At 38.6% G+C, this 26,614-nt stretch overlaps 1 protein-coding gene across 1 annotated transcript in view; it reads right to left on the bottom strand.

Moving 5' to 3' along the window:
• Positions 1-1,179: 1,179 nt before the first annotated feature.
• LOC122800488 (stimulator of interferon genes protein-like) overlaps positions 1,180-26,614 on the bottom strand; it is a 132,665-nt gene continuing 107,230 nt past the window's right edge. The window contains exons 6-7 of the mRNA XM_044069928.1: positions 22,118-22,304; positions 1,180-3,301 (exon numbers count right to left, since the gene is read on the bottom strand). Of these exons, the coding sequence (XP_043925863.1) occupies positions 3,207-3,301; positions 22,118-22,304 (282 nt within the window). The 3' untranslated portion in view covers positions 1,180-3,206. The remainder of the gene's footprint in view (positions 3,302-22,117; positions 22,305-26,614) is intronic.

The raw sequence follows: 26,614 nt of genomic DNA, 5'->3' as shown, positions 1-26,614 counted from the left end.
TGAACTTTGCAATATATGTATGAAGAATGGAGACAGATGCCTTAACACAGGGTTTTTAGGGTAAAAGAGGTAAATGCAACAATTTTATCTATAGGTTGTTAATATGGTGAAGAGCTTTTATATGTGATAGGATTGGTAAACTAATGTTATGACTTCTGCCTTGCCGCAGTCTCTGAAAGGGAGATTTCATCCGTGACGGGACACCACTTGATTTGCAACTATAAACTTAGTGCATTGCACTCCTCTACCACCACCCCTACCTTTGGTGTCATAAACAGAGATGCTAATCTCTTTCTCAATGCACGATGTTATGCCTGCTAGATATACATTGAATAATACTGGATTCAGGGCTAACTCCTGTGGAACAATACAGATCACTCACATCTCCACTGACACCTTTCATCTTACCTTTTTTATCCTTCCACAATCCTTTCCCCTTCTCCCACTCCCTTAAGTTTGCCCATTAGCCTGTTTTGTGGCATGAAATTGAATGTTTTGTTGAAGTCCAAGAAAAGAATACTGACCAGGTATTCTCAAGCCACCTCCCCTCATTATAAGACTGTATCATGACAAGGCCAGAAGAAAAAGAAAACCAATGTGTCCTGCCATAGAGGGAAAGAAAACAGTGATAGAAAGGGAGAAGGCTTACTACAGTCCCAGCGAGGAAGAAAATTACTAAAATATAGAGTATGATGAAGCTGTTAAGGTGGGTTTGACATAATTGTTAAGTTATTTACCTCACAGACACAACGTTTGATTCGGACCTTGAGTTATTGGCTAGCCTTAAAATGGTCCTTCAGAGCAGTTAGCCTAGTATGAACCTACAAACATTGTACAAGAATATTTTTTCCCTGGGAAGGCACCCATGTCCCTCATGGACAGGGGTAGCTGGTAATGAACACAGACCCACTCGATTCATAAATTTGTTTTGTGAAATGCTCAAAAAGAACAAATGGGGATACTTGGGATTAACATGGCTAGACTTGTAAAGGCTTTAGGGCTGCTAGCCTAGTAATCTCCTATGAACCTATGAACCTAAGAGGAGAGCATTCTAACTAAAAAGAAATGAGAACTCAAAATTAGAAAAAGAACTTACTGAAAGGATCTAAAAAATAAAGACTGGCTTCCTGAGGTAGAATGGATAAAGAAACCAAAGTAAGACAGAGCTCTGGAGGGTCCTCAAGTGGTGTTTGGGAATACAATCAGAAAAATAAGGCATTAGTTCTAAATAAATTATTTGCATCAGTATTTCAAAAATAAAAGGCGAAGGAATACCAGAATGGGAGAGAGAGCAGGTTGAGGGAGTGTCACAAACAGCTGGTAGGATTATACAGTGGTAGAAAGACAGGAAGATAGTGGTGGGACCGAAAATAAAGTGCAAGGCCTGGACAGCATGCATCCTGCTTCCTTTCCATCTATGGCTGGATGATTCACTGAAACTTAAAAGGGGAATATAAGTGCCCACTTCAAGAAGTTTTTGGTGTTGCCCCCCCCCCCCCCTGCCCCACAAATGACTAAATAATAAAGTAGAAGGCATGGGGGATATGGAGATGATAGCTAGTAGGACTGTGAAAAAATGAAATGGGAGAAGCAGGAGATGTAGATAAGGGAGACTGGCAGGAGAGTGAGTGGTGGGTACCACAGTCCTACAGTGGTTGTTTTTTGGCTTGGTACTCTTTAGTCTTTCAGATGTTTGTGTTGGCTACTGCCAGAGGAACTGAAATGCAGTTAGCCTGTAATACTAAAATTGTATAAGAGTGATTTCAAATAAAGAGAAGAGGACACAGAGGGACCTCAGTGGGTTGACAAGGGGTCACTGAAGTTCAGTTTCTCTCAGTGCTATGTCTTACCACTAGAGACCAATAACTTCAGAACTAAGCAACAGCTGAGGAGTGATAAACTAGATACTACTAAGCAAGAGAAGGACGTAACAGTTCTACTCTCTGTAGACATTAACTACTAGGCCCAAACTGAGTAACATGCTGGGATGCATCCAGGCAGGAATCTGTTCAAGGAACAGAGCAACAATGCTATTATGCCATAGGTCCAGTCATGATTAGAATCTTGTAAATAGTTATGCTGTCCTTTCAAGGTAAAAGGAGATACAATTGCATGAGAAGGAAGAAAGGAAGATCACAAGGATGGTGAGGGGACTGCACAAGATGCAGTACAAAAAGAGGTTTATAGAACTGAATGTATTCACTCTGGAGGGCAGGAGTACATAATATAGCTGTTTTAAGTAGTAGTGGGAAAGTATGTGGGTGGGGGGGCTTTAACTAAAGAAGGACAGAGAGAGGACAGGGCACTACTACTAAACTAAGTGCACATCCTGATGTAAGGAAAACTTTTATGCATAAAATGAGTGATGGATAAATTAAGCAGTTTACCGGAAGAGTGGATGTACCTCTGGTTAACTTTCGGAAGGCATGAGGCAGACGATGGAGGGGTGAAAGAGGCTGCAGAGGGTAGTAGCATGCAGTAAGCCACTGTGAAATGGCAGACTAGAGGAAAATTTTCTGTCTTATCGTATATATAAATCAATATAACTTATTACTGCTGTAACAGTATACCAATATAGTCAATATAAGTTAATACTGATAGATTAGCTTAACTGAATAGCCATTAATGACAAATATTTTGCTTCATTATTGATGTAAGTTTGCTGTTGAATGCTGCAGTTCCTGCCCAGACAACATTCTTCACAGGTTCAAAGCAATTGCTGAAACTAATAGACTTCATTATTTCTTATTCCAACGGAAATCTCACCTTGGTATTAAATCTTCTAAAAATGCCATGCTTCTTGCAAATTACTGCTTAAGCGTTTGGAGACCATAACATTTGCATCATTAACAAACACTGAAAGTAAATGAAAATGTAATGTATAAGACCACCTCAGTCTGCAGTGTAAATACTGCCCTTAATCGAGGGGCTATAATCACTGCATCTTCTGCTGCATTTCAAGCTTCTGGCGGAGGATTCCTAGTGAAAGGGACATTGTGTCACTTGTGTGCCCTATATTCTGCCACAAAAGGGATCTTCATTGGAAGAGATGTCACGTCGTAAAGGCAGAGGTTCCTCTGTTTCACTGATCATTAGCTGTGGCTCCCTAGACAGTGCACCAGTATAGTCCATCTGACTGTAATTTCCTTGTGGCTCCCTAGACAGTGCACCAGCACAGTCCATCTGATTGTAATTTCCTTCATACATTATATATTCTTCTTCTTCCCCTGTTTAATGTGTTTTAATACTTCTTTGGATAGAAAATGTGGATCTTTCTCTTGCATGTCACTTTTTTCAATATCTACAAAAGAAAATCAGGAATAAGTTAATACAAAATTTAGCAGAACCACAGAACACACTTTGTGCAATAAACCAGTACATTCAAATAACGCTCCCAGTCCTCTTCTTTGCTGTCAGGCAGTTAGTGCAGAGGAATAAGGCTATGAGCTATAACAATTTGCTTCCTGTAGTCAAGGGTTAGATTCCTCAAGTCTTTGTCTGCCTGCTGTATGAGTGTGCAGTTCAGTTAACCAGACAGTGCTCCTGGATCAGCCCTAAAATGGGCACTCAAGTTCTGGGAGCTTACGCAATTAACAAGTGAATAAATAGGAGTATATGCACTTTAAAATACCTTTCATTTAAGGCTGCATTTGTATTTGTATTTGCATTGTTTTCAGGTAAGAAGGCAAACCATAAAACCCTTTATTCAACTATAATTAATTATAATTACTCAGTACAAAACAAGTTAGCAGAAAATGAAGAACAAGGCATACTATTAATATAATAACCACTGTCATACCTCTCAACCTCTTAGATCAAGAATCACGGATAAAGCCAAAAAGGGGGGAGGACCAAATCGAATGCAAATTTATAATAATGATCTTATAAACTTAAAACGTTGCTAGGATAACATGTTTTGCATTAATGTGCATTTTCTAAAGAATACAAACTCTGAAATGTTTGCTATTATTTAATGACTGCAATCCTCAACAACTTATGAGAAAATCACAAATCTTATGAAGAGCAGGCCAAAACATAAGGCAAAGTTAGTGATGCTGTTTGAAATCAGGGGCAGTTGATATCTATGGTTCACAGTTAGTTTATTTTATCATACTGATATGAATATATATATATATATATATATATATATATATATATATATATATATATATATATATATATATCATGAAAGTAATCACTTCAACAAGATGAAACTTTGGTTATGTAATGCCTGAGAAAAGCTGACATTTCACTTTTAGGAATAAATGAGATTTTAGTTATGGGGAAATATCTTTAAGGGATATATAGATGTACTGCTACCAGTGTTGAATTATTTACTACATTACATCAGTACATATCCATCATGAAACAATAGCAGTAACTTTTGGTCTGAGGTAGCTCTTTGAATTTCACATTAAACATCTGAAGAAAGAAGCAATAAGTGAAATTTGCTCTTAGATTGTTCCACAGGGAAAGAAGCTGAAATTTCTAGTAATGTATTTACAAATACAAGGAATTTCAAGCAGCATTAGCTTAGTGGCCACAACAGGATCTTTGAGAAAATCTGAGATAAGGTTGACACTGGTGTTGCTATGCACAAGGCGGGTGATAAATCATATTTTGGAACCATTGTTCTATCATTATTGAAGCCCTTCTGGTAATCAGTATTATTACTCCCCTTCTTCTTTGTCCCTAATATTCTGACAAATATCCATCCTGAAATCTTTTATTTGCCAAATTCACATGCTCATTTCTTTCCAGTTGTTGTCTCTTGCAGCATTGCCATTTGCATTATGAATTTCTTAAAATAATTCAATATTATTTTATTTTTGTCTATACTTGTAAGGCCATGTATGTTCAAAGATAATATGGATATTGTAGCCATTATGATACAAAGCTATTGTTCTCACCTATTATAATTGACAGTTTTTTGAATGCATATTTCTAACTTTTGTCTTACACCCACACACTGTTTTACATGGTGATTTTTATACAGTTGCTTTTTTTCATCTTCATTTGAACCTATGTCATATTTTCAATAGTTTTTGTTTTAGGAAAACCCACAAATGAAAAAAAATTAAAGACATTTTCAGAACACCACCATCCCCTGTTAACTTAGAGCAAACACACAAAACTATGTTTGTCTTCAAAAAATGAAGTTTAACCTTCCAGATAGGAACAACTTCTCCAAATCAAAAGCTGCACCCAAAGGCATTACCTAACTTAAAATTAAGTTTAGTCATTCTAAAGCACATTTTGCAGCCTGTGTTCCCACTTACACTGATTGCTGTCTGTTCATTTATATCTCTATTGCCCTCCAAGGAAAAGGGTGAAAAACAGCTTGTATGCATCCAGAAAACATTAACTTTTACCCTAAGAAAAATGTAGTAGCTATCTTTAAATATAATTAAATTGTACACCATCCTGTAACATGCATTAGCACATTAAGTCTGCTCTTTTCTACTTCCCCATAATTTCAAAATTTACATTTCACTGGACTGCTTACCACTGTACCTTTAAATGTTGCATTCACTTTAGCAAAGAATGCTCAGAACTCTCCAGATTAATTGTTTGCACCTGCAGATAGTTCACGTGCATGTCAAATGTGTCAGCAGTGAGGAAAATAAAAACAGCTAACAGTTCTGGAGATGCATGAAGGAATCTTTGTAAATTTCACTCAGAACAAAATGTAAAACTACCTTTAGCTGCAGGCTTCTTGAGTCACACTAAGAACATTTGCTAATTGAAAAAAAGCTAATATCTTAGAGATACAGGAAACTTAGCATATTTCATGGCTTTCATGATTTTGTCTTATTTTTCAAGCTTATTTGCTTAAGACAAGGGCATTAATCTAGACATCCACCCTTGTGAATAAAGCAAATTATATTACTTTAAAACATAATACAATCAGTGCACTTTTACACCCCATCTTAAACTTGCTTCTGTCCAGTCTTACAACTAAAAAAGTACTTGTTTACTTTAATATCTTTAACACACATAACAGTCACTGAAGCAACTCTCCAGACATTTAAAATACCCCTGACTACATACTGTATAAAACTGCTTTACTGTGCAACATGTATTTTGTATCATGAAATGTTTTATAGAAATACCAATAAGAATAAAAAAAAATTTACTTACAGTTACATTTTCCCATTTAATGTCCTTCTTAGGATTAATGACATAAAGCTGGGTATATGCTTTACAGTTCATCCACACATTTAACAAAGTCAACAAATGTCACTCTTTATCAGCAACTTTTTTTCTTGCAAAGCTATATTTCGTAAAGGTGATTGATGCTTTATAATCTTCCATTCATTCACTAATTTCAGTGTTGCTTGTCTTCTTCCTGTTCATTCCAATCTCACAACACCACACTCTGGGTTTTAGTCTAAGGTACTTCTGATTCTTCTAGTCAACTCACTTGTTGATGTCTTTCAAGCATTCCCATTTGAAACATTACAAAAAAGTTTCACTGGCAAAATTTCTCTGTGTCGAAAGGAGATACTGCCAGCCCAGCTGGCAGGAATTTTGTAAATAATTATATGTCATTGGTGAATATTGAAATTATTTGTGTAAGATGCTTGTGTTACAACTGTATTAGAATTGTATATCATGTATATATCAAACTGTTGGTACATACATGTGTTGGAAAGGTTTTTGCAAAGAGCTGTTTAAAATGTAACCACAGCATGCCCTACTGGAGTAGAACGAAAATGTACATGCACTATTGTAACTGTTCTAATGTATATATTTAACAGAAGAAACTGGAATACAAGAGGTTAACTTCAGTCCAGCAAAACTTCAGAAAAATGCCTGAAATTAAATTACTTTCTGGCAGCTACAGACACAATGTCTGTGCTGAGAAGCTTTCTGTATTGTCTTGGACGTGTTTTATTGTTTTATGACTTCCAGCATTTGCCACAGATCTGAGAAAAAGCTGTTGTGTATGTAGTTCTACAAGTAAATGCTAAATGCAACCATCAATGGTTGTTAGCCTGGGAACTAGGAGTTAGATGACAAGCAATTATGTCATTCTGCAAGTTATCCCAGCAGTAATATTTGAGATATTAATTTGAGAACTCTCTGAGAGAGGCAGTGTTCTGTATTCTGTCTTGGACCTGACAAGATCCATTTACCACATATCTGCCTTGCTCTGTAAGTAAGTTAACTAGTGTATAGTAATTCCTTTGGATACAGTCAGGAATATAGCAAAGCTTTTAGTTTAGATATTTTTGTTCATTTTTTTAGATTGTCCTGCAATGTTTTAAATATTTCCTGTGATTTTGAACTCTGGTGTAATGTCACTGTAAATATATATTTAGTATTGTCTTGTTCTTTTATTATTTATTATTATATATATTTAAACATTTCATTGTGGCTGATCTGTCTAAAGATATTTAAGGTCTGAGAGTACTTGCATATTTATTTGGTGGCACTGTGGGCCACTTCTAATAGCCTTGCTCTTGGTCAAACTACCATTTGTATTAATAATATTACACTGTAAAATTGGACACCCTTTGTTAAGGGCCTTAAAGTAGCTGATAAGGAGCTGACTGGTGGCAGTGCTAACTACCTTATAGACTGGGCAAAAGGGGGCATAGCTAGTAAACCTGTGGTAGTCTTTTCTATGTGTGTGTGTGTGTGTGTGTGTGTGTGTGTGTGTGTGTGTGTGTGTGTGTGTGTGTGTGTGTGTGTCAGCTACTTGGGCAGGGACATGATGCACTGGTTGACAGAGAGGGTGCTGGAGGTCTTGGCTTGGCCACAATTGAAATCTCAACTGTGTAACTGTGTCAGTGGGGAGTCTTATTTGGGATCTGGAGAAAGAGGGAAAAACCAGCCCCAGACTGACTGTGGTCTTTGTGTGTTGTTATGGGAAATTGCACTTGATGCAGAGAGCTGCATGTGGAAATACTATGTGTGTACTTGTCATCGTCTCAGTATACATCCCCCACTGGTGTCAGTGGTGAGGATTGGGGCTCCTTGATTACTGCTCCAGGGGTTGGTCGTCACACTCTGTATGAGTTTTATTGTCAGAAGAATGAGAAGCAGATTCCTTTCTGTTTGCTGGCTCACTTTTTAGTGGATAAACTTTTTTATTTCCTCCTTAGCCTGTTCTGCATCAAATAATGTTTTTAATCCTCCAGAAAAAATATTCTGAAGACAGCTGGATGCAGGAGCTTGAATCTTACACCTGCCTCTTGACATGTCCTGATTGCTGGGATAAATTTGCTTCTCATCTGCCTGGAGCACAGTGCATAATCATTTTCCATAAACACTCTGCTGTCTCCAGTTTTTAATATGTTTCAACTGTACCACAGTTTTTGTCAGGTTCAACTCTTTCTTTTCTGCTGGTATGACAGCATCTTTGCTAATACAGGTCTTGCCTGCTTTCTCATGGCCAGGTTGGCAGCATATACTTGACGTGCCTTTTCAATTAACACATTTTGCTGTGGAATACCAGTCTAGTTGCTTGTTTGTGTTTTCATAAAATTAATGCAGTCTGTTCTTTCCAGTGTTTCTGGTATAGCAAAAAATTCTCAGATTTTCTCTACATGCTCTTTCTTCTAGCCCTACTATTTTTTTGAAACAGCTCTTCCTGAGAAGCTTCATATTCAGCCAGCCTTTTCTTTATTTCAACCTTTATTTTTTGCAGTTTTAACAGTTCATCTGAATAGCTGTTTAAAACTTCTTCTATTTTGCCCAGCCTTTTGTTACTTGAATTGATATGTTCATTCAATGTTTCATTTATTTTATTCACCTCTGGGTACATTGAAATTATTTTTCCCCTAAATTACTGGAAGTTATTTCTTGGACCAAAACGGAAGCTTGAACTGCTTTTTGCTTAAAAGAAGCAAGATTATTCCCAGTCAGTGTTTTCTCTTCACATTTTCTTTATGTTTTTCTTTCATGTTCCCTGAATTTCTTCTTTGCTGGTCCCAGGCAGTGTACTTACTATCCAGTAACTGAATTTTATCCAAGATGACACTATCTCTGGCTATTATTTCTCAGTATTTGCTTTCACACTGGGAGAGCTGAAATTAAGCGGCTGATCAGTGTGCAGCCATCTTGGAAGTGACTGTCTTCAATATTTTGAATATATTGCACTTGTTACATTATCTAAATTTTGACAGATTTCTTTCCTAAGGTCAGTGATGTTCTAGTGGGCCTGGGGAACACAAACTCTGCCCAGGGACTACCATTTGCAGTGCCTGTTATACCTAAGAATAAAGTCATGTTTCTTTCTGTAGACACTGTGCTGCATATCAACTGTACAGATTTTTGCATCGTACTTTTGGTACATTTTTTCATAAAATTGTGTTTTTCTGGTAAATTAATGGCAAGTCATTAAGGACTTATGACAGAAAATAATGATAGACTTCAGACTTCATACTCCAGAAAATTCATGCTTGTTTATAATGAAAACAAAATAAAAATGTTTTTGAAAAAAAAAAAAGAAAATTCATGCTAAAGCAAAACCTGTTATTCTATGAGCTTTCTAAGTTTGTCAGAGTAATAATTACAAATAGTCCCTATATTTGGGCCTTTGTCCCCCCGTTATTTATGTCTTTGTCCATATTTCTTGCTCTAAGAAGTTGTGAGGTATGCTATGATGCACTAAATGAAAATGGTTTACTCTACCTTGTAAGTATAACTGTGGCCTACCTGCAGCACAGAAAAGCTTGTGGGATTCTCACAGCTATGACAAGTAACCTTAAGGCTAAAATATCTCTCAATAAACAATGCAAACATACAAAAAATTATGGATCTTAAAAATTAGTAATCAAAGCGCTAGTAATTAGGGAGCATGCGGCTGTAATTACCTTACCAGTTCCATGGAAGCTTGGTGGTATCAGGCCCAGTGAAATATTGCTTTGTTGTTCTCAAGCCCATTGACTCATCTTGCAATGTCTCCACCTGTTTTACCCCTTTAGAGGTGGACAGTGGGATTATCTCATTCACTCTAAGCCTGGGATCAGTAGAAGTTGTTCCAATGCCCTAATCAGATTCCATTTCCCAGAGCACCTGTGCTAATTATTGGTTTAGTTTTCTCAGTCTGTGTCACAGGAAGAGTTCTCCTCTTGGGATATTTTAATAATTTTGTCCATGAGATCACAGAAGGCCCTACTAACTTATTACTTTATAGGTAAGTGCAGACTCAGCAGAAAGGACTACCCTTCCTGTCATTGCAGGAACAGATATCCAAGCTTTGATGCCCACCTGAGAGATAGCAGCCGCTCTTCTTTTCGTGAGTATAGGAGATTCATCTAAGAATATGTGGACACATGACACAGAGTTAACCACCTCACAAATGTACCTGCAACTTTGGGAGTGATCTCCTCAGCCAAAAGAAAAAAAAGATTTGTCTCACCCTGACAGTCCAAATGCAAAACTGAATTACGAGTATCTAACCTCTTCAGCTCAGCATGACACAGACAGTAGGGAAACCATGTTATTGGGCTACAAAAATGTTTTGTTTGGCTGAACCTTGAATCTAATAAGGGAGCATTTCTAATGTGGCACAAACGAGAGCTTAGATACCATAAAAGAGACTTTATCTCCTGTGCTCTAAGTATCTGAGGATGCACTTTAGAGGGCATCCCTTGAACTCAGCTCAAACATTTCTGCTGGAAGGAAACTAGATTCAACAGAGTCCAAGTCTTGCAAATTCCTGTACGAAAACCCTGTTGTGGAGTAAGATATTGCATTTTTATATGCAGGGATGTTTTCCAAGCTGACTCCAGGACTAAATACTCTCCTAGAGACAATAAGATCAGAGTGTGGGACTGAGTCAGTGCAGGTACAATATATGCCACTTCCATGCTTGCTATTATAGCTGCCAGTTCTCAGACACGCAAAATTAGTTACCAACCAGACTTCATCATACAAACAGAAGATGACTGCAATTAAATCCCTGATGAAACCTAAAGAAATAGAATATTTAAGCCGATTCAGACTGCTTTTAACAATGGGAAATATGAAGTAAAGATAGATATAATGCCACTGATACCAGCAGTAATGAAGCAGACATAAACACAGTAGTACATATGCAGGAGGACAGTTATTGAATGTTCCCTTCCCAGTGAACATTTAGAAAGGTGGACAAATGGGAGAGACCATTCAGTCAAGGAAGCAGTTTTTGACCCTGTCATTCCTGGAAATGACACTGATTACCCAACTAAACAGTGACTCATTTACTAAATGTAGTCAGGGGTGGAGGAGCATAAATTAAAAGGACAGTTGGGAAGAGGCAGGCTTGGACATGAGGAATAGACCAACCAAGCCAGACAACTAGGGGATGGGGAGCCAGGACTTACACAAAGGGCCAAACTGTTCACACTGCCTATCTTAACCTTGTCATGGGCTTTGAAACCACTCAGGGTGTGGGTTTTATAGCCAAACTGTCTAGACTCAGTGTTAATCCTTACATTGTCCACTGGATAGCAAATTTGTGTCCTGCTAGAACTGACATTGTGCAGGGGGTATCTTTTCCCGCTGCAGAGCTGTCAGTAGTGGTGTTCCACAGGTATGTCTTGGGTTCTCTGCTTACTTAACATTTACTTCTCAGATGTGAAATCAGGTGTCTTGCTAATCATGTCTGTGGATGACTGCACATTCAGTGCAGTTGTTAATTCCCCACATGGTACCCATATTCTCCAGTAGGCTTGAATTAGACCAACACCAGATTTATTAGCCATGGACTTAACCTAAATGCCAAGAAGTTCAGCATGGTTACCTTTGATAAAACACCTGCCCCCTCCTCTTATCATATAACTGACACCCCCTTCAAAATAGACTCTCTTATTAGAGCTATGGACTTCTATGTAGATAATAATCCATCTTTTGATCACTGTGTCTTATCTGAGGTTAAGAAGTCCTTCTACCTTGCAGAACTTAATTAACCAAAGCTCAATTAACTGGAGCTGCTCGGTGTTTGGCATCTTTTTGCCAGAGGTCCAGAGTGATTCTGCTTTAATCCAAGGCATCCAAAACAAAAATCAAGAAAATAAGTATACGATGTGTTTCTGTTGCACTCCTTAAACTGCATTCTGTCTGATTACTGTATTATTTCTGCCTTTTTACTGTTGTGACTGCATTATTTTCTGCACTTGTTTTCAACTGTATTATTAGCTTAGATAGCATAGTCTAGATTCAGGTCTGCTGAATCTAGCCTGTTTTACTGCACTTGAGCACTAAACCAGCCATCTTTCATTTAAAGGGGCTCCCCTGCACATTGTGGCAGAAGAGTGTGGAGCCAGCCTTGTCTGAGCAGGGCATTGCTGGAGGAGGGTTCATTGTGTGCTTTCCTATTGGTAGTTTTGCTTAAAAGCATTTAATTTCACCTATATTTAACCCTTGCTTTTGTGCTTTGTTGTGCATCATACAACGGGGGTTAGCAGTGCTCTGGATAAATACAAATGCCTTGAAACTCAACTTTCCCTAGACATCTGTCAGTGAGACCCATCCCAAGCTTCCCTACTGCACTACAGGCAACTCAGATGTGCACAGAGCACCGTTGCCGCACTTATTATCCACAGCCTTCAATTGAATAACGTTTGTTAGCCCTAGCAAAAAAACTGGCCAAACTAGCTCACTCCCTTCTCTATTAGCATATACCTGCTGTAATGGATAGGCAGTTTCCCATAATTTCTCTGGCCAGCCTGATTGACATGGGAATACTGAGGCAATGTAGTAATTGCCTGATGTACACTGACAACCACTTAGTCCTACAACAAACAAATATCCTATGTGAACAATGTAAGTACACTATCAAATTGGAATCACGCCTCTCATGTAACAACAAACTAAATACCAAACAGGTTGTCAGTACACACTCTTCACCTCTCACACAAAAGAAAGACATAACATGAAGACCCCACATAGGAGGAGGTACTTATTTGAAGTCTACAAAAAATCATAGACCTCACAGTCAGCTGCCTGTCAGGTGCCAGGATCCGCCAAATCACACATACACTCAAGTCACTCAACAAGTACTATTTTGACTCTGTCATAGTTCATGTTGGGGTGAATGACTTGAGACATACCTCTCTGGGCTATACGAAAAGAGACATAACTGAACTCTCAGATTATGTGTCCTAGGCAGGTATGACCCTAGCCCTAAGTAGCATTCTACCTTTACCCAGGATGATCCTACAATATAAACCAAAAATGACTGACATCAACAATTGGCTTAGCTTCTGGTGTCATTCCAGGGGAATCCAGTATCTGTCAGTCTGGGACAACATGGTCAACAGGCCACGTTGCTTTGCCAGAGATGGTCTGCGCCTGTCTCTTCTACGCTTTCAGATACCAGCAAAGGTGCTTGGTTCCCTCTAGTGCCTTTTTTAGGCAATGTCAAAACAACAACATTTCTTACATAACAAAATCTACTTGAGGCAAACTGAAGGTTTTGCTGCTTAATGCTAGGAGTCTAAACATGAAACTGCACTCCCTGGAAGCACGCCTTACCCTAGAAAATGCTGACTTCTGTGCAGTCACTGAGATGTGGTTCAAGGCCGCAGAGAGCACCCCAGCAGTGCAAGGCTACAATGCCTTCCACATGTTCAGACCTCAAAATGAGCATGAAAGAACCAAAGGTGGAGGTGTATCCATCTTCATTAAAACCAAGTACACATTGAAACTGGTCAAACAGTATGACTTTCTTGAGCTACTTCATGTCCAACTAACTATAGGCAAAACACCCTGCCACATCATTGCCAGCTATAGGTCCCCCACCATGAACCAAGAAAAGCATACCACCCACCTGGACTTACTGGAATCACTTGCCAAACAGCCCAACACCTTTGTCATTGGTGATTTCAACTATACTTCCATCAACTGATTGACATACTTGAGCGCAAACAAACTCGCCCGCAGGTTCCTGGACTTTGTTAATTCAAATGCTCTGGAACAGATCTGCACTCCTACAAGGAGCCCAAATGTCCTAGACATAGTACTCACCAACTTGAGGAGAAACTGCACTCCCCCATGTGATGACTTCCCTGGTAAGGTCTGACTATAAATCTGTCTTGTTCGAAGTAAGTATTGGACCTGACACCCCCACAGGAGCTACAAAACCAAAAAGCTTTTCCAAACTAAACTACAGACTACTAAGTGATGGTATAAAAAGTTTTATACCCCCCACACTCACAGACAACAATAACACCTATGCAGTGGTGTACTCAGATGCCCTGTACAAACATTTAAGCAACTGCATAGACTCTGCTGTACCTGACCGGATCAAAACCAGGTCCTCCAAAAAACAATCCAGCCTGGTGGAGCTCAAGTATAAAAAGGTTCTCCAACAAGAGGAAGAAACCGATCTATAAGAACAAGAGGGAACTGATTCAGCTGAGGAAGAATTCCCTCCACAGCTTGAACAAGTAAATCAGAAATCAGAAATCTTGTAAAATCCTGTAAAGCTAATTACAAATCTAAAATAGCATCCTAGCTATGGATAGTCATAAGGCATTCTCCACTACATCTGAAATATAAAAGGGAATGCCAATCTATGTGCTGAACTGGTAATAGATAGTACCACTCATACTGCAATGGAGGAAACTGCCAACCTGCTAGCGGACAGATATGGCACAAATTCACCCACCTGGCTCCAACAGCCATAACTCACTAGACACCTGCAGCAGCTGAAGAAAACACAGAAGTTTCTCACCAAGAAAATACAAGGCCTCCAAACTATGACATACATGGATAAACTGAAAGTCCTGTCACTATAATCTGTATTGTATAGGCTACTGAGAGCTTACTTCTGCCTGGCCTACAGGGCAGTCTCCAATCCTACCCTGATGGAAAAGCTGCACATCCGCAAATCTAATGGCACAAAACCCAATTGTTCTAGAGATTTTAACCTAGCTTGTGACATTAACAGAACATGCTGGAGAGAAAGCTATATCTCCCAGAGACTGCCACTCCTCAAGAATAAACTTCCAATTCATGTGAAGCAGAGCTCCTCACTAACCCTATTCAAGTACAACCTGGACAAATGTATGGCAGACTGCAAATTCAACCTGGGGGGGGGGCACCCATGTCCCTCATGGACAGGGATAGTCAGTGTTGACCATAGACTCACTGTGTGAATTATGTCCACATAATAAGAACAATTAGGGCAACTTGGGATTAACATGGCTAGGCTTGCAAGGGCTCTAGGGTTGCTAGCCTAGTAATCTCCTATGAATATGTCAAATATTTCATCTAGGTCAAAGAATATCCTTATTCCTCTATATTCCTTCCTTATTAGACCTACCCATGCAGAACTGAATATAATGCCCACTTTAGAATGCACCTATCTGAGTACTTCATACAACTTGAAAAGCTTCAAAGATTCTTAACTAAAAAATGTTTTTTTAAACCACTTAAACTACCTTGACAGGTTAAAAATCCCTGATCCTGTATGCTGTCTCATACAGGTTCTTGAAAGATGATCATTGCTTAGTGCATCATATCACAGTGGTACCTCAGTAATCACTGGGAATAACACAGAACCTCCTTGGAGAAAGTATCAACAGGTCAGGAATAACTTCCAGAGATGCTTTTTGCGACAACAGACAGTACTCAGACCCTGGCAATAAATGACTTTGACTTTGTTTGGGGTATGTATTGCATGCCTGCAGGTCCACAGGAGGTGGAATACCACTTGTGGGTAAACAAATAAATATGAAAGGTAATGCCTATAATATTTGCGAAGCATTCAAAAGACTGTAGCAACTGCTCACGTGACAGACACCCCCTCCGATGATTGGTGGGTACACTTTTCAATTTGTTGTGCAGGCTGGCTATGATGGACTGGGATACAACCTCTCAATAAGGTCTGTATCTCCTGGCCACACATATTCTATCAGACTAGAACTCCCTGTCAGGAAAGTCCGGCAGCTCCCCACAATCTTCAGAACTGTAGATTCAGTACAGAAATTTTCTAAGACATAATTCAGATATGGGAGACCCAAGAAGTTTATCTGTTTTAGTCCCATTTGCATCCCAAAATAACTACCAACTGAAAAGAGTCTGTGTGTGCAAAGGACTTGTGAAATTAATACATTTTCCTTCCCATGAACTAACAGACCTGTCTCTGCATTCCTTCCTTCCATCCTCCTCAGAGTGCTCCAAAAGGCAAGAAGAGGAAAAAGCAAAGTGCATTCTAATAGACTTCTCCAGCCAATGTATTGGTTCAAATAGTTTCATAGGTAAGTACAGGGCAATCAGTCTGCACACCATTGCAAGGTTATGCAATAACCCACATTGAAAAGTTCCCTCCAGCCTCAAATAGGCAATACAGGATGGGCTGGGGAGAATTGGAGGCGGTCCATCCAGTCATCTACATTTACTTTGAAGGTGGCAAGGGTGATACTCTGCTTGACACGTAGAGGAAGTTTGTTCCAGAGGTGGAGAATACATTGGGTTGTGAATCTATCGGCCAAATGTGTTTTCTTTTATTTGTTGATGAAGATTTAGTTTCTTTAATCTAATTTTTGTGGAATCATTTGCTCTGTGAAGGAAAAGAAAGTCAAATGGGTATGAATCTTTCATTGCTCAAAAGACAAGACAAAGAGATCCACAGGGAGGATTCTATAAGAAACTGAGTATATAGAGAAAGAGGTGCCAGTCTGTCCTGTTAACTAAGATTTTTGAGGACCCTGATCTTTTTAGTTAAGACCCTCTGAGATCTCTCAAGTTGTCAAGTTGAGTTATATGCGTAGACAAATACATGCCAAAGGGACATTATATTCAATAATCTATCTGATGAGATATGAGCAATGGAGAATTAGGAATTATTTGGATCTAGAGGAGATGCCCACGGAAATTAGGTGAGACAGATAGAAGGGTTTCCTAACTAATGCAGTAACATGATGCACAACAGGTAATGAATTAGGTAATAAGTACCAAGAACAAATATACTGTACCCTGCTAACACAGCAGCATGGGCCACTAATCCACGCCAACCTAAAATGCTTTAGGATGGCAACAGAGATAGGCTCAGCATAGAAGCCTTAAGGACTTCTCCCTTGGGAAAGAACCACGTCTTGAAAGATACCAGGAAGCTAAGCACCAGGAAATCCTAGCTGACAATCAATGAAAGTTTATGTGATATTAAGGGCATCTAGCTCACTGAAGCAACACAACCCCTTACCTTTGAGTACTTAGCTGAGGTGTTCCATAGCAGTCTACCTTAAACATCAGTTAAGCTGCATTTATCATTTGTTGCTGTCTGTCTTGTGTGTGTCTATCTTTTGTTCTAGTTTTGCATTTAAGCAGTTTCTGAAGGGGGGTCTTACACCTCACTCCCTTTATAATGCCCATTTATCCTTTTATCAGGCAAGGGCGTTTACACTGATAAAAAGTATATATATATATATATATATATATATATATATATAGTTAGAAAGTTTGTGAGGAAACTATTACTCTGTTATCTTTGCTTTTCTTGGATCGCTTGTCTGTGTACTTAAAGGATTTTTGACTGGAAACAGACTGGCTACCCTGGTTGGATTACTTCCGAATACTTAGTAATTTTGCATAATATTTCAAATTATATATTTTTTATTATTTTTTTTTTACTTAGGACAAGTTTAAGTTCGCTACTTCTGCTACCATTATCTGATCTGATTAATATAGAGTGATTAACTAGAGATATATATGGATTGAAAATCTTCCACACAGAGAAGTTTTCTTATACTATTTTGCAAATAAAATCCTCCATTTCCACTTACTCTCTCATAAAATCTTCTTGAAGGTGTTAATAAAACAACAGCATAAACCCTAGTTTCTGCAACTCATTCATAAAATGAGTGGAATGCCGAATAACCACATTTAACTAATTCTTCTGTAACAGTGTTACATTTTGACATATTTTCCTTGGTGATGCAAACAAATTCCCTAGATCTACAGTATAAAACTTTTGAAGCAGTATGACGTTTAATCATACATATTAAACAATGTAAGCAACTCAGTAAACCCTAACAACTGAGTAAATGTCATAGACTAGATGCTTAAAATAATACAAACAATACTTACTAATCTTGTGTCTGTGAGATAACATCTCATATAACTATATGATGTTAAGGACGATAATTCTGATCCTCAGAATAGTCAAACTATGAGTGTGAATGTGGGGAGTATATACAGACCCCCACTTCCAAATATTCATTCTACTGAGGTACAGCCATCTTGGAATCAGTATATTTAAGTGGATCCCTGTCAACTGATCAAGTTTTCATAAACTTGAAATTCAAGACGATATGATCGAATTTCTGAAAACTCGAAGCTTTTGAATGGAGATCATGCTACAGTGAGGATTGGGAAATTTATTGTTTTCCTCAATGTAGCGCAATCTCAGAGTTGGTATATACAATGTGCAGGGGTTTGGAGAGTGCAGCCATCCACATGGGGGGGGGGGGTGCAGGGGGTCTTGCCCCCTGCAAAAACATAATAAAAGATTAATTTTTGTGTTTTTTTTTTAATGTTCGAGTTTTCGTAAATTCTACCATATCACCTTGCTGATATGAATTTCAAGTTTCTGAAAACTCAACCAGCTGACATAGATTCATTTAAATAATTGGGATGTGGAATCTGTCTGGGTTTTGCCTCTCTAAAAATGTATTAATGATGCAATATCAAGTTTCAAAACTTGTTTTTTTTAAATAGTGCCTTACTTTTTGGACATTAAGGTCCCAGGATTTTGGGTGTCGCACTTGTGATGGGGAACACTCTAGTTTTCTCAAGCCCTATGCCTTTAGCACATTTGTTTTGTATACTTTCAGTTAATAGTTGTAGCTCCTTATGGTGTCCAGATATTTTTTGGATCTGGCTTCTTCAACTAAATAACCTACCAGTTAATAATAGGCAGTATTAGAAAGAGCAAGGATTTATTAACAAAATAACACTAAGATTGTTAATATATGCTATTCTGCAGTGGAGAAATTAACCACTGTTCGACACTTATTATTTATATTTCCATATTAAAAATCATACTTTCATAACTGAGAGATCTTCATGCTGTTGAAGGGTGTGTATAAAGTACCATGGTGAGAGACAGGAACATTTATTCTCAATTCATTGTCAATGTACAGTTATATCACACTGTGCTTAAGGTATTGCTAGTTGTTAGTAATTATGAAAATAAGCAATATTTTCATATGTACTTTAATTCAAAATCCAAGTGACTTACAAACTGCTACATGGCATAAGGTGAAACCTTAGATGTTGTTGAAGAAAACTCTCATCCATATTTGCACTTTAAGTTGCACAGCTTGAGAGATATTCGGTGTTATTTATATTGTTATTGTTAATTATACAATTAAGCATATGTTTTCATATTTCTGTAACTATCTAAATAAACATGCACTCAGAAAAGAATTACTTACTGTGATGTGAAAGCTTATGTTTGGCTAACCAAAATGTTCTAACAGTATATATCCATGTTGCACATTTTTCAAGATATGAAACTTTTTGTGAAAGATTAGGAAAAAATATAATTCTGGGTTTGTTTTAATTAATAATATACTATTTATGGAAAGACTGTGAATGCACTGACTATTATCACCACAAAGAACGATTCTTTTTTATAATATAGCCATTTGTACAGTTTTAAAGGCTTTTATTGTTCATAAAATATGTACATCTGTTTATCTTATGCTTTTGAAGTTGATTTTTCATAAAATGCTGTGGAATGCAAGGATGTGAGTAGGCTCCTAGAAGTGTGACGTTCCACATTACATAGGTGTTAATCAGCTAGTATACATTGAAAAAGGCTAGTGCAAAACCACTTGGTTTCCAGCCAAGTACTATATCTTTTTGTATCGAGTCTCTTAAGTTACAGGTGATCTGGCTGCTACAAATGGGAAATTGTTTATCAAGTAAGAGGCCATTATTTGCTTTTCCTCAAGTCTTACTCCACACTACTCCCTGTTCTGACACTCCGTTGTACTCATCACATGAAGACTGTACAGCTAAAATAGTGACATAACTAGCTTACTTTTACAACTGAACAAAACTGACAACCTCTAGAGCAAATGCAAAGCAAAATGATTGATGTTACTAACTCTGTCACACTTGCTTGTTAAAAAAAAATCTTAAGGATTCAATGAACCAAGATACAGAAAGGTAGGATGAGAGATGAGAGATTTCTTCTCCAGCACAACCGGTCAAGCAACATCAGCTTTAACAGTTTCCACTGTGATGCAATGAGACCGTCATGCTCAAAACAAACTATTCAAGAACACATAAGATCTACAGACATTTTTTTCTACTTTAATGTAGTTTTTTTTAAAAATGCTATCTCCTCAAAATTAGAAATAACATTTTTATGCTTGGAGGCAAACACTCATGCACCCCTTACCCTTTTTAATTTACTATTCTCACTACATGGTTGCAGTACCTCAAATCAATCTCCTAAACTAAACACACGCATAAAGTTATATTAAAATTCATTGTGATGATATAACTCAGTTTTATGCATGAAAAGTGTATTTTTATAATACCTGTTGTATATAATCTAGGAATGCATGGAACTGTGGGCTATCCCAGTCAGCATTGGGGATAAGGTAGGAAGTAAACCTGTATGGTAAATAAACTTATTTCAAAAACTTGTTGTTACTTATTCCAAATGTTAATTGTATTTTGTATTAACAATCACATGATCATGCTAGGTAAGAGTAATAACATCATCTATACAGTACTCTAAAATGATTAAACTAGCCAGCCTAATGGTGTAGAAGCAGGGCTATCCCAGTCAGCATTGGGGATAAGGTAGGAAGTAAACCTGTATGGTAAATAAACTTATTTCAAAAACTTGTTGTTACTTATTCCAAATGTTAATTGTATTTTGTATTAACAATCACATGATCATGCTAGGTAAGAGTAATAACATCATCTATACAGTACTCTAAAATGATTAAACTAGCCAGCCTAATGGTGTAGAAGCAGGGCTAAAATGATGAATCTAGCCAGCCTAGTGGTGTAGAAGCAGGGCTAAAATGATGAAACTTATTTCAGCCCAACTTGGTGTTACTTAGAAGCAGGGCTAAAATTCTGAAACCAGCCAGCCTGATGGTGTAGAAGCAGGGCTAAAATTCTGAAACTAGCCAGCCTAATGGTGTAGAAGAAGGGCTAAAATGATGAAACTAGCCAGCCTAATGGTGTAGAAGCAGGGCTAAAATGATGAAACTAGCCAGCCCAATGGTGTAGAAGCAGGGCTAAAATTCTGAAACCAGCCAGCCTGATGGTGTAGAAGCAGGGCTAAAATTCTGAAACTAGCCAGCCTAATGGTGTAGAAGAATGGCTAAACTTATGAAACTAGCCAGCCTAATGGTGTAGAAGCAGGGCTAAAATGATGAAACTAGACAGCCCAATGGTGTAGAAGCAGGGCTAAAATGATGAAACCAGCCAGCCCAATGGTGTAGAAACAGGGCATCTTTCTGTGCCACTGGCAACACATGTTCATGAATGGGTTCAGGATACTGGTAGGGTTAGAAAGATAGGATGAAATGGATGACAGTGAGTTCTCCTATCCTTGGGGAGGATGTGTGGAAAACATGATGCCTGTGCGACCTCTGTCAGTCTATAAATCTGTCAGGTCATCTTAGGTAAAACAGGGGTGGCAATGACCTCCTGAATTCACTGCACTAGCTGCTCCAACAGCAGTAACTGACCAGTCACTGTATGAATGACTGCTCCCAGGCTTCATGTTCTCTACTCCTCATCAGATCCCTTGCTCCCTGGATCTAGTAGTGAGTTACAAATGAGTTCACTCTCCAAAGAGTTGGGGGGCTCACCTAGTGAAGGGTAACATTCAGGGTACCCATTAGGAATAATTGGGAGCTGCAGAGATGAGCTAGTGGGGAAGCTAGAGGGAAACAGTTTGAGGCTGTATGGGGATAGGGGGAATGAAATAAAAGTTAAATAAATACAACAATTGGACTATTATTTTCTGCTTTGTTAAATCTAATCTTGTAGCGGAGAAGGGGAGCATAATAATGGTCTAACAAAGAGAAATGTTTTAAGGAAGACATACACATTTTAAATAAGTGGTATAGAATTTTCAGTTATACTATTTTTTAACAAATATCATTAATAGTGTGTTAATAAGGAACAATGAAGTAATTACCATTTACAATGATCAGTCTTACATGCTCTCTGTACTCCAAAGACTTGTCTACAATTTCTTGTAAAGTTCTGTAGAAAAGCTTGGTTTCATTCAGCCGTTGCTCCCTACTAAATTGTGCACTGGTGTCATTCGACATATCATACAAGGTACGTAATATTGCAGGATACTCAAGGATGCAGTAATGAGGCTGCAGAAAATCAAAGGAAAACACATTTTAAGGTAATATTAGAAAATATAAGACATTATTACTTAGAACAGAATAAAATATCTTAACATGACAAGAACATTTTCTTTGACAGACATAAGTTGATCGTGTATTCAATTTTTAAGACCCATAACAGTGTTTTTAGTCTCCTGTTCATCTTCAGCCTTATACTTCAGACCATTTTACATAAATCCTTTCTGAATACTCATAATACAAACAATGATGCATGGACTAATACTGCAGGATATCATATTTAGGTGTAGGCTATGATGGGATTTACTCATGAACAAATCTATGAAGCCAGTCATGAATAAATCTTACTGTAATGCACATCTGAACAAGTTATATTACCATTATAAAATGAGTTATACTTATTTTGCAGACTACATTGCTTTTTTGTTTCCTTCATTTATTTTGCTCTGGTGTTCTGCAGTAAATCATTTATAGGTATATGTTGGTGTCCAGGATGAATGGTTTGGTTGGTTTGCATGAGATGTGGGAAGTGACAATATACCAAACCTATGCTTGCATAATGTTATATATTCTTATATTTACAACCCATCCCAACTCAAATGTTCACTGTACTGTAATTGTGCTTGGCACCTGGGTCATGGAGGAACAAATTCACAGGGCTTGCCACATATGTGCTTTTGAAATACAATCTTAACCCAAGGAACCCATGTTACATATGCTCCCTGTAATGAGTCCACTGCTTTGTAACAGCTATTTTTAATTTCCACCCCTTTCCCAACAATTTTTATAACCTGTGTTTTACTGAGTGCATGATTTAGGCTTTTCTTTGATTATCTTTCTAACTCCCTGGACTATATGAATAGAAACATTATGGAGCTTTCAGACTATATGTCTCAGGCTGGTATGAGCCTAGCATTGAGCAGCATACCATCACCGAGGATGATGCCACAATATGAGCAAACAGTTAACTGATTTCAACAACTGGCTGTATTACTGGTGTCATTCTAGGGAGTACAATATTTGTCAGCTTGGGAGGACATAGTTAACAGACCATTTTGCTTTGATAAGGATGGTCTGCACCTTTCCTCTTTTGGCTTTTGAATACTGTCCAAAAACTTATTTAACCTCACAGTGCCTTTTTTAGGGAATGCCAAAATGCCAAACCTCCCAACATAACAAAATCAATGCAACTGTGCCTCAAGGTGTTACTACACAATGCTGGGAGCCAATATAATAAAAACTGTACTCCCTCCAAGTCCTCCTCACACTTAAGAATACAGACATCTGTGCAGTTACTGAGGCTTGATTTAAAGCATCAGAGAGTACCCCGGCAATGCAAAGTTTCAGTGTCTTCCACGCTTTTAGAGTAGTAGCTGCACAGAAAAGAGCTAAAGGTGGTAGTGTTACAATATACATCAATAACAAACATACCTCTATGGTGGTCAAACAGGATGATGTGCTGGAGACCCTCCATGTGCATATCACTATAGATAAAATCCCTTACCATATCCATATGGAGAGTTGGACTACCCTTGTTTCTCCTGCCAACCTTGTTGACTTTGGTCTCTTGAGGTAGTGTAGTAATTGTCTCATGTACACAGACAACCCTCTACTAACAACACACTCTAGTATAGACTGCAAGAGATGTATTTACCCCAAGAATCTAACACAGAGAAGGTTGCCAACTCACCCACCACTACATAAACTCATAGTACCACTACTCATACACACAGAATGCATGAAACACACAAATTCACATACGCGGAGGTTCTCTTGAAAAACTTACTGAAACACCAGAGACCTCCAAACCACAAGACTGCTACAACTAACACAGTTCCCACAGCACCCATGACATACTGCAATACCAATGTCTCACCCACCAAGCCAATAAGGTGTAACACTCAAAAAACACATTTTTCTGTCATTGGAGACACAATAATGAGACACACGGATGCCCCACTCACCAGGTTGGAGAAGGAGAAAGTCAAGGTCAGCTGCCTGTCCAGTACCAGGATTCACCAGATCATGCATGCACTCAGGTCTCTTAGCAACAAGTACAGTTATGACTCTGTCATAGTACATGTTGGTGTGAATGACCTGAGATGTGCCTCACTGGACTATATGAAGAGAGGCATGGCTGAGCTCTCTGTGTATGTGTCCCAGACAGGTATGTCCCTAGCCTTGAGCAGCATACTACCCTCACCTAGAATGATGCCACAGTATACACAAGAAATTATTGATTTCAATAATTGACTCAGTTTTTGGTGTCATTCAAAGGGGATCCAGTTCCTGTCAGCCTGGGAAGTCATGGTCGACAAACCTCGCTGTTTTGCCAGAGACTGTTTTCTCCTTGGGCTTTTGAGTGAGCTGGGGATGATGTGGATCTTATGGACAACCTGGTGGTGGGCCATGCCTGCAAATACTTCTGCTGCTGGGGGGGGTTATGTTATGCCCTACTCTTTCTTCCCTGGTTATCCTAACCTTCCCCTGTGTTCATCGACCTTCATCTGAGGGCTACTTTCTTATGTGGTCAATGACTCTGTCCAGGGTGCATCTTTGACAAATGCCCTCCCCCCAGGATTTGCATGCTCATCCCTCCCTGCCAGCACCTCAGACATCTGAGCTGCTAATCAAACCCAGGCCACCTAGGATGTAGTTAGTGCTTTATCACTCTATGCCACCATGCTGGCCATGCCTGTCACCTTTCTTAAGCATTGGCTCCTGATATACCCCTATCTTCACTAGAGGTGTGTTGGTTAGAAACATGAGGCGTGGCATGCTGGTTAGAAACATGAGGTGCGGCAAGCTGGTTAGAAACATGTGCTGGTTAGAAACATGAGGCGTGGCATGCTGGTTAGAAACATGAGGCGTGGCATGCTGGTTAGAAACATGAGGCGTGGCATGCTGGTTAGAAACATGAGGCGTGGCATGCTGGTTAGAAACATGAGGCGTGGCGTGCCCCTCACCCTATAAAAGAGAATCAAGCAGGCATCATGTCTTCACTCGTCTCCTTTCTTACTAGCTTCTCCCATGCCAAAGTCATAACTTAAATTCCGGACTAGTTTACCTGTTGGAGAAATTAAATCTGGGAGGAGTCACATACTGAACCTGGTACAGTAGTGCTGGTGAGACAACCCTGTCATATTCTGGGGCAGTTTGAGACCTGCTGGATTAAAGGTCAGATGTTCTCACTGTTTGGGAGTCCAGGGAAACTGTTAGGTTGCAGGGAAGTGAGCGCGCATGCATGCGTTTTTTAAATGACTACAGTTTGTATACACATCAATAACGACCATGATTTTTGGAATCGGTGAAAAAATGCTCACTAAGTTGTCTAAGATTTTGCATGTTTTACCAATCAACGTTTCAGCTTATTTTCCTTGTGGCTTTTTAGACTTTTGTCAGTGTAGAAGAAGGACTGCAGAGCATTTGTATGATTCAAAAGATTGGGGTGAATTGGATGAGGAAATGCAGGCTACAAAAGGGGAAGATGTCACTTCAGAGAACATCAAGGCATCAAAGCTTTTAACTCTGAATAAGTCTAAAATGCACAGGACTCTGAAAATATGCACTTCACAATGTTTAAAAATCACATCTCACAGACAGAAAGCAGCTCATATTGTTATAAAGCAAGCAGCATTTATGTACTTTTATTGCACGCAAATTGCTATTACCATGGACTTAGTGAAATTTTTTAAATAAATATCAACTAATGTATAGAATGAGCTATTATTCAGCTTGTTGGTACTATGCCTGAGAATGGTGGTGGGGGGAGCCTAATATTTCTATAGGACGAGCTGACACAGAAGTAACATCTGCACCTCACAAAATGTATATATAGTCTTGCTACTTCCTTTCATTAATTATTATTAATATACAAACCAGCAACGGAATGTTATAAGTGAGTTTTTTAAAAAATGTGTACAGTCAGGATGAGAACCGTGAGAAATGAATCTTGCTCTTTCAAGAAAGTATGCTTACACAGAAGTTACTGAATTTGGTGTACAGTCTGTTGATAAAGCATTTTTCAAAAGGGAAAGAATATTTAGTCAGAGTACCCACTAGGGAAAATAACATATTGGATCTTGTCCTTACTAATATAGGAGCACTTTGCACATCCCTTGCATATCTTCATCACTTGTTTGGTCTGGCCATAAAGCAGTCTCCTTCAAAGTAAAACTGAAACCAGAGATCCCTTCCACCCAAGGTACCTTTAGAAATTTCTTCAACACAAACTACATACTCCTAGATGATGCAATGGCAAGCTTCCACTCCCCACCAGACTCAGTTAACTGTACTGATATGCAGAAATATACATCACC

The sequence above is a fragment of the Protopterus annectens genome, chromosome 4.part0, assembly GCF_019279795.1.
Source record: "Protopterus annectens isolate FY-2018-M chromosome 4.part0, PAN1.0, whole genome shotgun sequence".
Taxonomy (NCBI): domain Eukaryota; kingdom Metazoa; phylum Chordata; order Ceratodontiformes; family Protopteridae; genus Protopterus; species Protopterus annectens.
Note: the sequence above shows the minus strand (reverse complement) of the source record. Positions and strands in the feature narration are given on the sequence as shown.